This window comes from Muscardinus avellanarius, assembly GCF_963383645.1.
Source record: "Muscardinus avellanarius genome assembly, chromosome: 16".
Lineage (NCBI taxonomy): Eukaryota > Metazoa > Chordata > Mammalia > Rodentia > Gliridae > Muscardinus > Muscardinus avellanarius.
Genome location: NC_137802.1, coordinates 15,941,537 through 15,955,236, shown reverse-complemented (window position 1 = coordinate 15,955,236; position 13,700 = coordinate 15,941,537). Strand labels below are relative to the sequence as shown.

The 13,700-nt window shown below is 47.0% G+C and overlaps 1 protein-coding gene and 1 long non-coding RNA gene across 2 annotated transcripts in view; both read left to right on the top strand.

The window, feature by feature from the left end:
* LOC308275117 overlaps positions 1-13,700 on the top strand; it is a 562,357-nt gene that overhangs the window by 58,942 nt on the left and 489,715 nt on the right. The window lies entirely within an intron of this gene.
* Positions 1,082-13,173, top strand: SENP3 (SUMO specific peptidase 3; the record flags this gene model as incomplete). Its single annotated transcript, XM_080713116.1, has 10 exons — positions 1,082-1,790; positions 4,722-4,961; positions 5,046-5,157; positions 5,969-6,116; positions 6,245-6,292; positions 7,993-8,070; positions 12,046-12,183; positions 12,373-12,456; positions 12,573-12,623; positions 13,063-13,173. Exons 1-10 carry the CDS (start codon positions 1,085-1,087, stop codon positions 13,171-13,173), a joined length of 1,716 nt encoding a protein of 571 aa, XP_080569242.1. The 5' UTR covers positions 1,082-1,084.

Genomic DNA, 13,700 nt, shown 5'->3' with positions numbered 1-13,700 from the left:
GAGGAGGAGGCTGAAGCCGAGCAAGAGGCGGCCGCCGAGGGGCGACACGGTTCGCGCCCCGGAGGTGTTGGAATCTTGAATTGAGACGGCTGCACCTCCAGACAGCAGGAGTGGCGGGGCCGCCGCCGGCGCCGCAGAGATGAGCCGGGAAGCCTGAGGCGGAGACGCCCGCCCTGGGCCCGTCCGCCCGGCTTCCCCGCTCCCGGTGAGGACGCCCCTTCCCCTCCCCCCGCCCTGCGTGGCCTCTGCCATTTTTGGGCCTCGCTCCCACCTTTCCGGGGCCAACCGGCGCTCGAAGGGGTTTCTTAAGACCCTTGTGCGCTAAGAGGTCTGAGCGTGTACGACCATACGGCGCTGGGACGAATTCTGGTCCCCGGGCTTGGGGTTGGGGTCGGGGTTGGGGCAGGAGCAGGAGAGGGGGCTGGGCTGACCTGGCTGGGGCGGCTCCGTTCTGTCCCGTCCCAGCGCCTTGATTCGGTTGCTTAAGCACGGATTCGTTCCTTTAGTTTCCTTCAAAACCTTTTCCCTTTTGTCAAACTCTGCCGCCTGAACCCTAACCCTGGCATTCCCATTCCCACCTGAGATGCTGGAGTGCTCACTCCGCCCCCCTCATTGATTCTGAGTGGGAAGGAACGGTCATCCCGCTCAGAACAATTTCCCTGTGAAAGTTGTGTTCTGAGGTACATCCGTACCATGTCAGGATTCCTGTGCTGAGAGCCTTGAGCAAACTCGCCCATATTAGGCACTGAGAGGACACCTCTGGTGGTATTAAAATAGAGGTACAGCCTGAAAATACTTAATTTCAGTCAGGAAGCTGAGAAGTAAGATCCTTGAAGCCTGCTGTTTAGCTGGTTTTCCCTTACCTCTATTTGGGTAAGGGCAAGATGATGGCACATACTCTAAGTGGCCTCTCATGGACCACGTTAGCTGGGCAGAGCTGAAGTTAGTTTTGTGGGGGTTTTCCCCTCTTTCTTTATTTGCACCCAAATTCAGAAGAGTCATGCTGAGGAAGAGAGGCAGGATCAGAAGGGGCAGGATGTTTGGATTCTGATTCTAGTACCTTTGTTTTACAGGGTACTGGAAGATGAAAGAGACTATACAAGGGACCGGGTCTTGGGGGCCTGAGCCTCCCAGACCCGGCACAGCTTACTCAAGTCCCAGGCGGGAGCGACTTCGTTGGCCCCCACCCCCCAAACCCCCACTCAAGTCAGGTGGAGGGTTTGGGCCAGACCCTGGGTCAGGGACCACAGTGCCAGCCAGACGCCTCCCTGTTCCTCGGCCCTCTTTTGATGCTTCAGCTAGTGAAGAGGAGGAAGAGGAGGAGGAAGAAGAGGAAGAGGAAGAGGATGAAGTGGCAGCTTGGAGGCTGCCCCCTAGATGGGGTCAACTAGGAGCCTCCCCAAGGCCTCGCCCTCCCCGCCCCACTCATCGGAAAACCTGTTCACAGCGCCGCCGCAGAGCCATGAGAGCCTTCCAGATGCTGCTCTACTCAAAAAGCACCTCGCTGACATTCCACTGGAAGCTTTGGGGGCGCCACCGTGGCCGGCGGCGAAGCCTCACACACCCCAAGAACCATCTCTCACCCCAGGAAGGGGGTGCAACGCCACAGGTGCCATCCCCCTGCTGTCGTTTTGACTCCCCCCGGGGGCCACCCCCACCCCGGCTGGGTCTGCTAGGTGCTCTCATGGCTGATGATGGGGTGAGAGGGTCTCCACCAGTGCCCTCTGGGCTCCCCATGGAGGAAGATGGACTAAGGTGGACTCCAAAGTCTCCTCTGGACCCTGATGCGGGTAAGGTGGGAAAGGGGTGGGGTGAAGTGGGGAGGGTTAAGAGCCTGGAGCACCAGGAGCCTCTTGCTGTGGTGAGAACCAAGCTTAAGGAAAGCAGAGTGAGGGATCCATAACAGTTGAGAAAAGGCCACTAAGCTTCACTTCAAGCAAGAAACTAGCCTAGGAGAGAAGGCCGGGAAACTGAACCCCTAAGTTGGTGTCCTGTGATCTAAAGCAGGGATGAAAGCAGGGTATGGTGGCACATGCCTATAATCTTTGTACTTGGAAGGCTGAGACAGAAGGATCACAGGTTCAAGGCCAGCCTCAATAGCTTAGTGAGACCTTGTTTTAAAAATAAAGTTAAGCCGGGCGTGGTGGCACATGCTTGTAATCCCAGCATTTGGGAGGCTGAGACTGGAGGATTGCGATTTGTGGACAGCCTTAGCTACTGCTTAGTGAGGCCCTTTGCAACTCAGACCCTGTTTCAAAACAAAGAATAAAAAATAGGGCTGGCGCCGGGCATCCCCGCACTTGGGAGGCCGGAGACAGGAGGATCGCGCTGGTTCGAAGCCAGCCCGCTGGCTTAAGAGACCCTGTTTCCAAATAAAAATATAAAGTAGGTCTGGGAGTGTAGCCCGGAAGTAGAAGGGTTTCCAGGAATCCCAGTACCACCAAAAAAAAAAAAAAAAATAGGGCTGGGGGGTGTAGCTCGGAGGTAGAATGCCCCTGGGTTCCACCCCAGTACCGGAAAATAAATAAATACATACAGTTAGCTGGGCGTGGTGGCACATACTTGTAATCCCAGCATTCGGGAGACCGAGACCGGAGGATCATGGATCGTGGACAGCCTCAGCTACTTAGTGAGGCCTTCCACAACTTAGTGAGACCCTGTTTCAAAATAAAGAATACAAAATAGGGCAGTGAGTATAGCTTAGAGGTAAAATGTCTCTGGGTTCCATCCCCAGTACTGCAAAAAATAAGTAAATAAACAAAGTTAGGCTGGGAATGTAGCTCGTGGTAAAATGCCCTGGGTTCAATCCCTAGTACCAAAAGAAAAAAAAGTACAGATGAGAAAGGCCAGTCTTCAAATCCTCCTTCTGCTTCTCAGGATAAGAGCCTGTACATGTACATCCCCAGAAAGCACTATTCTCATCGTTATGGAGCGGGACATCTCCTAATATATAATCTGTACATTTATTTTTTGTTTTTTGGGGTAGCAGGGATCAAATCTAGGGATGCTCTACCACTGAGTTATCCTCAGACTCTCTACTTTTTATTTAGAGACAGGGTCCTGCTAAGTTGCCAAGGCTAGACTCAAATTTTTCGTCTTCCTGCCTCAGCCTCCTGAGTTGCTGCGATTACAGGTGTGCGCCACCACACCAGGTCAATTTATTAACATCATTACTAAATACTCGAAAATTCACTGAGCCTTTTTTTTTTTTTTTGCGGGTTTGGGGATGGAACCCAGGGACATTTGACCTTTGAGCTACACCCCCTGCCCTACTTTTAATTTTTAATTTTTTAATTTTTTATTTTTTTGTGGTACTGGGGTTCCTGGAAACCCTTCTACCTCTGGGCTATACTCCCAGACACCTATTTAAAAAAATTTTTTTTTGGAAACAGGGTTTCTTAAGCCAGCAAGGCTAGCTTCGAACCTGCCTGATCCTCCTGTCTCCACCTCCGAGCACGGGGATTATAAGCGTGCACCACCATGCCTGGCTATTTTTTATTCTTTATTTTTAAACAGGATCTCACTAAGTTGCAGAGGGCCTCACTAAGTAGCCCTTTTATGGCCTTTTATTCACTTTTTTTGTGTGTGTGTGGTACTGGGGGTGGAACTCAGGCTTTCTACCTCCGGGCTATACTTCCAGACCTTTTTTTTTTTTTTTTTTTTTTTTTTTTTGGTGGTACTGGGGAACGGAACCCAGGGGCCTTCTACCTCCGGGCTATACTCCCAGACCTATTTTATATTTTATTTAGAAACAGGGTCTCTTAAACCAGCTGAGGCTGGCTTTAGGCATGTGCGATCCTCCTGTCTCAGCCTCCCAAGCGCGGGGATTACAAGCGTGCGCCACCACGCCCAGCTCCTTTTATTCATTTTTATGGCCAAATAATATTCCAGTATATGAATATACTACATTTTGTTTATCCAACCATTCATCAACTGATAGGTATTTGGGTGTCATTTAATTCTTTTTAATTCTTTTTGGGGGGGTCCTGGAGATGGAACCCAGAGGCATTCTACCTCTGAGCTGCACCCCCTGCCCTGTTTTGAAACAAGGTCTCACTAACTTACCGAGTGCCTCACTAAGTAGCTGAGGCTGTCCGCAATCCATGATCCTCCGGTCTCAGCCTCCCGAATGCTGGGATTACAAGCGTGTGCCACCACACCTGGCACACTGAGCCTTTATTATATGCTAGGTACTAGGCTTGCATTAAGCATAGAATAGTTAACAAATATCCCTGAGATTTATATCTTTGAATCCTATCTTTTTCTCCTTTATCCTGTATGTGAATAGGAAGTCCTACTTTATTTTCCTTTAGGACTTCTCACACATCCTTATTTTATGCTTTGAGGGTCTTCATTCCTTAAAGGTTTTTTTTTTTTTTTTTTTTTTTTTGTGGTACTGTGGATGGAACCCTTCTACCTCTGGGCTACACTCCCAGACCTATTTTATATTTTTATTTGGAAACAGGGTCTCTTAAAGCCAGCAAGGCTGGCTTCTAACCAGCGCGATCCTCCTGTCTCCGCCTCCCAAGCCAAGTGCGGGGGGGGGGGGGATTACAAGCGTGCGCCACCACGCTCGGTTCCTTAAGATTTATATTGGTAGAGTCTGCTTCAAGTCATCCTTCTTGTGGTCTTAATCATTTGTGTGCATCAGTTAGTCCTCCCATTGTTTTCCGCTGGGGCCACTGTCTTGTCCTCATTGTATTTCCCCTGCCTTGTTACAGGCCTTCTCTCCTGTACTCTACCCAATGGCTTTGGTGGACCACCTGGGCCAGAAGGGGAGCGCAACCTGGCACCCCCGGATGCCAGCATCCTCATCAGCAATGTGTGCAGCATCGGGGACCATGTGGCTCAGGAGCTTTTTCAGGGCTCCGATTTGGGCACTGCAGATGAGGCAGAGCGGCCTGGGGAGAAAGCTGGCCAGCACAGTCCACTGCGGGAGGAGCATGTCACCTGTGTGCAAAGTAAGCCTTAGAAGACCTAGCCTCCTTCCGCCTGGCCAACTCCTAGGTCAGAGTCCGACTTTCCCCTTTCCTTTTTTCACTCAGGCATCTTGGATGAATTCCTTCAGACTTATGGCAGCCTCATCCCACTCAGTACTGATGAAGTAGTGGAGAAGTTGGAGGACATTTTCCAGCAGGAGTTCTCTACACCTTCCAGGTAAGGCTTGAAGGGAAGATGCTCTTCCGAAGAGGACTGGGACCTAGGAGATGGGGAGAGAATACTGTTGCTTTTTCTCTAAGAAAAAGCTTGGGAAAGAGGAAACTAGAGTTGAAGGCGAGGAATCTGTAGGCTAGGTGGTCAAGTCCCCATAAACCAACAGAGAAGGACTTTACCTGGAACCCTGAAATGTTTGCATGCCTATGTACCTCTTTCTGGGAGGCAAGTCTTTAGCAGGTCATCAAAAGGACACATGATCAGCTGGGCGTGGTGGCGCACGCTTGTAATCTTAGCATTGGGAGGCTGAGACCAGAGGATCGCGGTTCGTGGACAGTCTCAGCTACTTAGTGAGGCCCTCTGCAACTTAGTGAGACCCTGTTTCAAGATAAAGAATAAAAAATAGGGCAGGGGTGTAGCTTGGAGATCGAATGCTCCTGGTTCCATCCCCAGACTTGCAAAAAAAAAAAAAAAAAAAAAAGGCAGGCACAGTGGCACATGCCTGTAATCTTAGCATTTGTGAAATTGAGACAGTCAGCCTTAGTAAGTCTCGTCAAACAAGCAAGACCCTGTTTCAAAATTAAAATAAGGCTGGGAGTGTAGCTCCAAGGTAGAATGCCCCTGGGTTCAGTTTCCCAGTACTACCCAAAAAAAAAGGCTGCTGTGTTCAGAGGTAGAATGCCCCAGGTTCAATCTCCAGTGCCCCCCACCCCAAAAAAGAGTTACTTTAGATTCTTATTCTAGGAAGTAGTAGGTATTTCTGTGTGCTCCAGTTCCATCATCTCTTGTGTGATTCCACCTTTGGCCTACTCAGAAAGGGCTTGGTACTACAGCTCATCCAGTCGTACCAGCGGATGCCAGGCAATGCCATGGTGAGGGGCTTCCGAGTATCCTATAAGCGGCATGTGCTGACCATGGACGACTTGGGGACCTTGTATGGACAGAACTGGCTCAATGACCAGGTGAGAAGAGGTATAGGAACAGTGTGAGAGGAGACTCAGGGAGCAGGGTGTCTGGGGCATTCTGCATGGGGGAGCCCTGCATCCATGCCACACTTTCCATGGCAAGCCACCTCCCCTCTTCTCCCCAGGTGATGAACATGTATGGAGACCTGGTCATGGACACTGTTCCTGAAAAGGTAGGCCCAATGAGATACTTTATACCCTAGAAAAACTACAGAGACAGAAACAAAAAGAGATAGACTAGGGAGCGAACCCAGGGGCATTCTACCTCTGAACTATACCCCCAGCCCACTTTATTTTTTGTGTAGTCCTAGGGATTGAACCCAGGGTTATTCTACCTAAGCCCCCCCCCCCTTTTGTGAAACTGGGGAATAAACCCAGTGTCATTCTGCCTTCAAACTATAACTCCAGCTTTATTTATTTATTTATTTATTTATTTTTGGTGGTGCTGGAGGTGGAACTCAGGGGCTTTTCTACCTTTGGGCTATACTCCCAGACCTGTTTTATACTTTATTTGGAAACAGGGTCTCATTAAGTTGCTGAGAGCCTCACTAAGTAGCTGAAGCTGGCTTCAAACCTGTCTAATCCTCCTGTCTCAGCCTCCCAAATGCTGGGATTACAAGTGCGTCACCATGCCTGGCCTTTTCTTTATTTTGAAATAGGGCCTCACTAAGTAGCTGAGGCTGGCTGCAAACCTGTGATCCTCCTAAGTATTGGGATTACAAGCATGTGCTACCACACCCAGCTTTTATTTTTATTTTCAAACAGGGTCTCATTAGGTTGATGAGAGTCTCGCTGCTTGCTATGGCTGTCCTCAAACCTGTGATCCTCTTATCTCAGCCTCCCAAGTACTGGAATTACATGTGTATGCCACTATGCCCGGCTCCATTTTATTTTTTGTTTTTATTTTTTATTTTGATTGTGTGATACTGGGGATGGAACCCAGGGGCCTTCTACCTCTGGGCTACACTCCCATACCTATTTTATATTTCATTTGGAAACAGGGTCTCACTGAGTTGCTGAAAGCCTAAGTAGCTGAGGCTGGCTTCAAACCTGAATGATCCTTTTGTCTCAGCCTCCCATGTGCTGGGTTTACAAGTGTGCACTACTACACTGGCTTAATTTTATTATTATTATATTTTTTGCGGTACTGTGGATGGAACCCAGGGGCATTCTACCTTTGAGTTACACGTCCAGTCCTATTTTTTAAATTTTATTTTGAAACAGGGTCTCCGCTGAGTTGCAAAGGGCCTAAGTAGTAGCTGAGGCTGTCTGTGAACCACGATCCTCCTGTCTCAGCTTCCCAAATGCTGGGATTACAAGCATGCGCCACCACGCCAGGCTTATTTTTTGTTTTTAAACAGGGTCTAGCTAGATTACTGAGAGTTTGCTACATTACTGAGGTTATCCTCAAACCAGCGATTCTTTTGTCTCAGCCTCCCAAGTACTGGGATTACAGGCATGCACTACCATGCCCAGCTGAAAAACTGCAATTCTAAACACCTTGTTCAGTCCCTTTCATTTTTCCATTCTATGAGAGGGTTTCTGTTTTGGGGGAAGAGGTGGTAGACAATAACCTATTTCAAATCTCTCAGCTTGGCTCTGGACTTACCAATTCTTTTCCTTTCTGCCAATTTTTAGTGTTTTTCTTTTTGGCTAACTCCAAGAATAGAAGTGGGAGCCTGTCTATTAAAAAAAAAATTATATATATACACACGCACACATTTTTTTTAACATTATTAGTGAATTATTGGAGTAGGGATTGTTGAACCAAGCCCTGGAGCTTGAAGTGGAATAGACTGGGAAGGGGGAGGGGAGGTTGGTGGGAGGCGCCGAAGTCTTAATTCCATCCATCTCCTTCATGTCATTGGCACAGGTGCATTTCTTCAACAGTTTTTTCTATGATAAACTCCGTACCAAGGGTTATGATGGGGTGAAAAGGTGGACCAAAAATGTGAGTTCTGAATTGACATCTACTTATATAACACATTGCCTCTAAAGAATTGGAGTTTTATGATTGATTGATTGATTGATTGGTATTGGAGATTGAACCCACAGGCTTTCTACCTCTTAGCTATACTCACAGCCCCCCTTTTTTTGTGGTACTGGGGATGGAACCTGGGAACATTCTACCTCCAAGCTACATCCCAGTCTGTTTTTTATTCTTTACAGAGAGTCACACTAAATTGTGGAGGGCCTAAGTAGCTGAGGCTGGCCAAGAACCTGTGATCCTCCTGTCTCAGCCTCCCAAGTACTGGGATTACAAGTGTGCCATCACACCCGGCTTAGTTTTTATTTTTATTTTTATTTTTTTGTGTGTGTCTGGGGATGGAACCCAGAGGCAATTGACCTCCAAGCTACACCCCCTTCCCCAATTTTTTTATTCTTTATTTGGAAACAGGGTTTTACCGAGTTGCAGAGGGCCACTGAGTAACTGAGGCTGCCTGTGAACCGCGATCCTCCAGTCTCAGCCTCCCAAATGCTGGGATTACAAGCGTGCGCCACCATGCCCGGCTCTTTAGTTTTTATTTTTGAAACAAGGTTTTACTGAGGCTAACCTTGAACTTGTGGTCCTCCTGCCTCAGCCGCCCAAGTAGCTGGGATTCAAGTTGTGTGCCTCCATGCCTAGCTTAGGACTTTTTTTATGAGCCCTTTTCTCAACGCTGTTCATTTAATCTTCCAAATGTTCAATGTTCTGTGTGTGCCAGGCACCATTCTAGGCACTTAGGATATAGTACTAAATGAAGAAAACTTCTTGAGGATAAGTTAAATTTCAGCTGGCAGTCATTATGGACAGATTAAAAACATATATCATATTAAAAACTTATATTTATTTTACTTATATCATAATGCGATAGCATGGGGAATGGGTACTTTAGATTGGGTGATCTAGGAGTCCTCCCATAGCTGAGACTGGAATGAGGAGCCAGTCATGTTTTGGGGGTGGGTGAGGAAGTGTTCTAGGCAAAAGGAGTAGCAAGATCATGAGACCCAAAGAGAAAAAGAACATAGTTGAGGAATCAGAGGACTGTTGGATGGCTATTTGATTGGAGCAGAGAGAAAATCATGTAAGGCATATATAGTAGGCTGAGGAGGGTAGAGTTTTCTTTGTATACTGAGGAGGCATTGAAGTTTTAAGCAGGCTAGTGATGCCTCAGGCTTTAAACTCCTGTTTTAGGGATAGATTAAAAAGGAGCAAGAGTAGAAGCAGGCACTTCTTCTATTACTTCAAGTAGTAGAGGAGCACAAGAATCCAGGTGAGGTAGCTGGACTGGAGTGCTAAGGGGCAGGTGAGCATGGTTAACAGGTAGGATGCGATTCACAGGTAGAACCAGTAGGACTTTCAGGCAGGTTGGAAATGAAGAAGAGAGGAATGGAGGACAATGCCTGGATTTTGGTCTTAAATAATTGGAAATTTGGGAGAGAAGAAAATTGAGTTATTTTCGCCACAGGTTTATCTGTAATTGAAAGGCCAGACTGTGCAGTATGTAGGAAGATTGATTCCAGCATTTTAATTTTAATTTGTGTGTGTGTGTGTGTGTGTGTGTGTGTGTGTGTGTGTGTGTGTGTGTGGTACTGGGGGTGGAATCCAGAGACTTTCTACCTCTGGGGTATACTCCCAGACCTACTTTTTATATTTTATTTTGAAACAGGGTCTCACTAAGTTGCGGAGGGCCTAATAGCTGAAGCTGGCCAAGAATGCAATCCTCCTATTTGAGCCTCCCAAGTATTGGGATTAAAAGCATGTGCCATCATGTCCGACTGGTTCCAGCATTTTATTTTACTTATATCATATTGGTGTGCTAAATTGGCGTATTGGGGTACTATATTGCTCAGGCTGGGCTCAAACTCCTCAGCTCAAGAGACCCTTGTGGCTGGGAATTGAGGTGTGTGCCACCATATAAATATGGCTTTTTTTTTTTTTTTAAGAGCTAGGATTGAATCCAGTGCCTTGTGTAGGCATGTGCTCTACACCGGTCTGGTTCCAGCATTTCTTAATTTCTGTCTCCATTTTATAAGAAACCCTTAGGGACCTGGTAGGCCTTGTTTCTTCCAAAAGAGGCAAAGGTGACTCACAGTGAAAAGAACTTAGCCTTCTGTATACTCAGGTTAAAATCTTTCTCCTGCAATTTCTTAATTTCTCTGACCTTGTACAGGTTATTTGGAACCTTTTTTTTTTTTTTGTACTAGGTATTGAACCCAGGGGCATCCTACCTCCAAGTTACATCCTTGTACCAATTTTATTTCTTATTTGGAAACAGGGTCTGTCACTTGATTGCTGAGAGCCTCACTAAATTGCTGAGGCTGTCCTGAACCTGTGATCCTCCAGTCTCAGCCTCCCAAGTACTAGGATTACAAGTGTGCTCCACTACACCTGGCTGTGTGTGTGTGTGTTGGGGGGGGGGGCTGGGGATTGAATCCAGAAGCATTCTACCTTTGAGCTATACTCCCAGCCTAATTTTTGGAAACAGGGTCTCACTAGGTTGATGAGAGTCTAACTACTTGCTGAAGCTGTCCTCAAACCTGCAGTTCTCCTGTCTCAGCTTCCCAAATACTGGGATTATAGGTGTATGCCACCAAGCTTGGCTCTATTTTGAGCTTTTTGTGTGTGTGATACTGAGAATGAAACCCAGGGGCATTCAACCTCTGAGCCACACCCTCAGCCCTATTTTTTATTCTTTATTTTGAAACAGGGTCTCACTGAGTTGCAAAGGGCCTCCCTAAGTAGCTGAGCCTGTCTGCAAACTGTGATCCTCCTGTCTCAGCCTCCCGAATGCTGGGATTACAAGTGTGTGCCACCATGTCCGTCTTATTTTGAGCCTTTCTAAACTGTGGCTTCCTCCTCGTTAGGTGGAACATGAGAACTTTGGTAGGGTTGTTGTGAGCATTGATTGAGCATTTACTTCATCCATGGAGTTCAGTATGGATAAGGGCAGATACTATTATTTTCACCCTCTTACATATAAGGCAACTGAGTTACAAAGGTTATTAAATAACTTGGCCTGGTAGTCCATTGTATGGAGGAGCTGATTTTTTTTTTTTTTTTTTATGGTGTGTACTGAGGATTAAATCCAGGGGTATTGTACCTCTGAGCTACACCTCAAACCAAATTTTATTTTTTATTTTGAAACTCAGTCTCACTAAGTTGCAGAGGGCCTCACAAGGTTGCCGAATCTGGTTGTAAAATTCTGATACTCCTCTCTCAGCCTCCAAATACTGAGATTACAAGTATGTACCATCATACCTGGTTGAGGAGCTGGATTTGAACCCTGACAGTCTGGCTTCAGAATCCTGGGTTCTTACCTAGTAATCACCTGTGTGCGTGTTGGTGGTGGTAGTACTGCTGATTGACCCCAGGGGCTCTCTACTACTGAGCTGCATCTCTAGCCTTTTTTTTTTTTTTAAGTCTTTTTATTTATTTACTTATTTTTTTTTTATTGTGACACTAGGGATTGAACCCAGGGGCATTCTACATCCAAGCTCTGCCCCCAAGCCTATTTTATTTTTATTTGGAAACAGGGTCTTGCTAGGTTGATGAGAGCCTCATTATTTGCTCAGACTGTACTTGAACCTGAGATTCTCCTGTCTTAGCCTCCCAAGTACGGGGATTACAAGTGTGTGCCACCATGCCAGTCTTTTTTTTCCCCCCTGCAGTACTGGGGATTGAACCCTGGGGCCTGGCCACTTCCTTTAATGTGCCAAGTGTTTGTCACTTGTGTGTTCTGAAAATGCTTCCTTATTCCTGCCTTCCTCCCTCACCCTTAAGAATTTAAACATCCAGATGCTGGTCTTGCCTTCCGATCCAGGGCCTAGGTCTTGTGTTTTTCTATTTGCCTCCCTTGCCTACTCTTTATTTCCTCTTCAGATCCTTTATGGCAATCGGCAGGACTTTGTGTGTTTTACCTGATCTCAGGCACTCTCTCTTCAGGTGGACATCTTCAATAAGGAGCTACTGCTGATTCCCATCCATTTGGAGGTGCATTGGTCTCTCATCTCTGTTGACGTGAGGCGACGCACTATCACATATTTTGACTCACAGCGCACTCTAAACCGCCGCTGCCCTAAGGTTTGAGAAGGAAAAGGGTAGAGTGATCCAGTGGCAAGCTGTTCCAGGAAAAACAGTGGGCTTTGGGTCTCTGAGGAGCAACCCGGGCATGGTGTCTGCCATGCCACCATATGCTAGGTTCAGTTGGGTATGGAACTGGGTACAGAAATGGAAGGCATCACATTTTCTTTTTTTCCCTACCCCATATAGCATATTGCCAAGTATCTACAGGCAGAGGCGGTGAAGAAAGACCGACTGGATTTTCACCAGGGCTGGAAAGGTTATTTCAAAATGGTGAGTTTCCATGGGAAGGAGAATAGGGTGATAGTGGGGATAGTGGCAGGGGGCAGAAATTGAAGTCATGCCCGTGGGAGTCTCCAAGTGAATGGGTCTATCTTTCTGTTCTCTAGAATGTGGCCAGGCAGAATAATGACAGTGACTGTGGCGCCTTTGTGTTGCAGGTAAGCAGATGATGGGGCATCTTCCTCCAGCTTTGGAGTCAGTGGGTTAACGGGTTGAGAGGTGGTTGCCTCATTTGGCTACAGCCAGCTGTGGAACAGGGAGTAGCTTTATGTGTGAAAACACAGAAATCCTGATTTCATTGGTTCTCGCTTGGGCTTCTCCATCCCATAGTAGAACTGGGTCTCTAGCGGCCCTGGTACAGCTGCCTCTTCAATGCCTGATTCAATGTATTTTTCTCCCACATAACACTGATCATATTATATACGAAGAACAATAGCTTTGGAGCCAGGCTGTTTTGAACCCTAGGCCATCAGAGTGTAGTTCCCTCTGTATGTGAAATGGGAATATTCTTTGAAAGACAAATCTCATATGAAACTTGTAACTGGCTTGGGAGGATGCCCAGTAGATGGTTCTCATGGCCTGCTTTGTTAATACCAGTACTGCAAGCACCTGGCCCTGTCTCAGCCATTCAGCTTCACCCAGCAGGACATGCCCAAACTTCGTCGGCAGATCTACAAGGAGCTGTGTCACTGCAAACTCACTGTGTGAGCTTCGTACCCCAGGTCCTGGACTCATTAATGGACAAAGGGACATGGGAGACCCTTTCCAAGAAACTCCAGTTCCTTCACTCTCTTGCCTCTTACTCACCCAATTCCCTTTGGTTTTTTCATATTTAAATGTTTAAATTGACTTCTGTATATTTTTTTTTTCTTTGAGAGAATACTTGTTGATTTCTGATGGGCAGGGGGTGGCCACGGGGAAACCCCTTTTCTCCCTCTTCAGGGGAGTGTTGCCTTGTGGCCTGGGTGGAGCAGTCAGTCATTCCCCTTTCCATGTGGAGGGGGCAGGAAATCAGTGTGGGGTGGTGGGGATTACTGCCTGCCAGATCTTCAAACTTTTTATATATATATATATGTGTATATATATATAAATACCACTGGTCCTGCTCTGGTCAATAAAGGATCCTTTGGAGATACATAAGTGGTGGTGTTCTTAAGGGGCCTCAAACCAGTGGATATGCACTATCCTAAGACTTCTTTCAGCCTGTGCTGTTAGCTACCTCTTCTTGAGTCTTG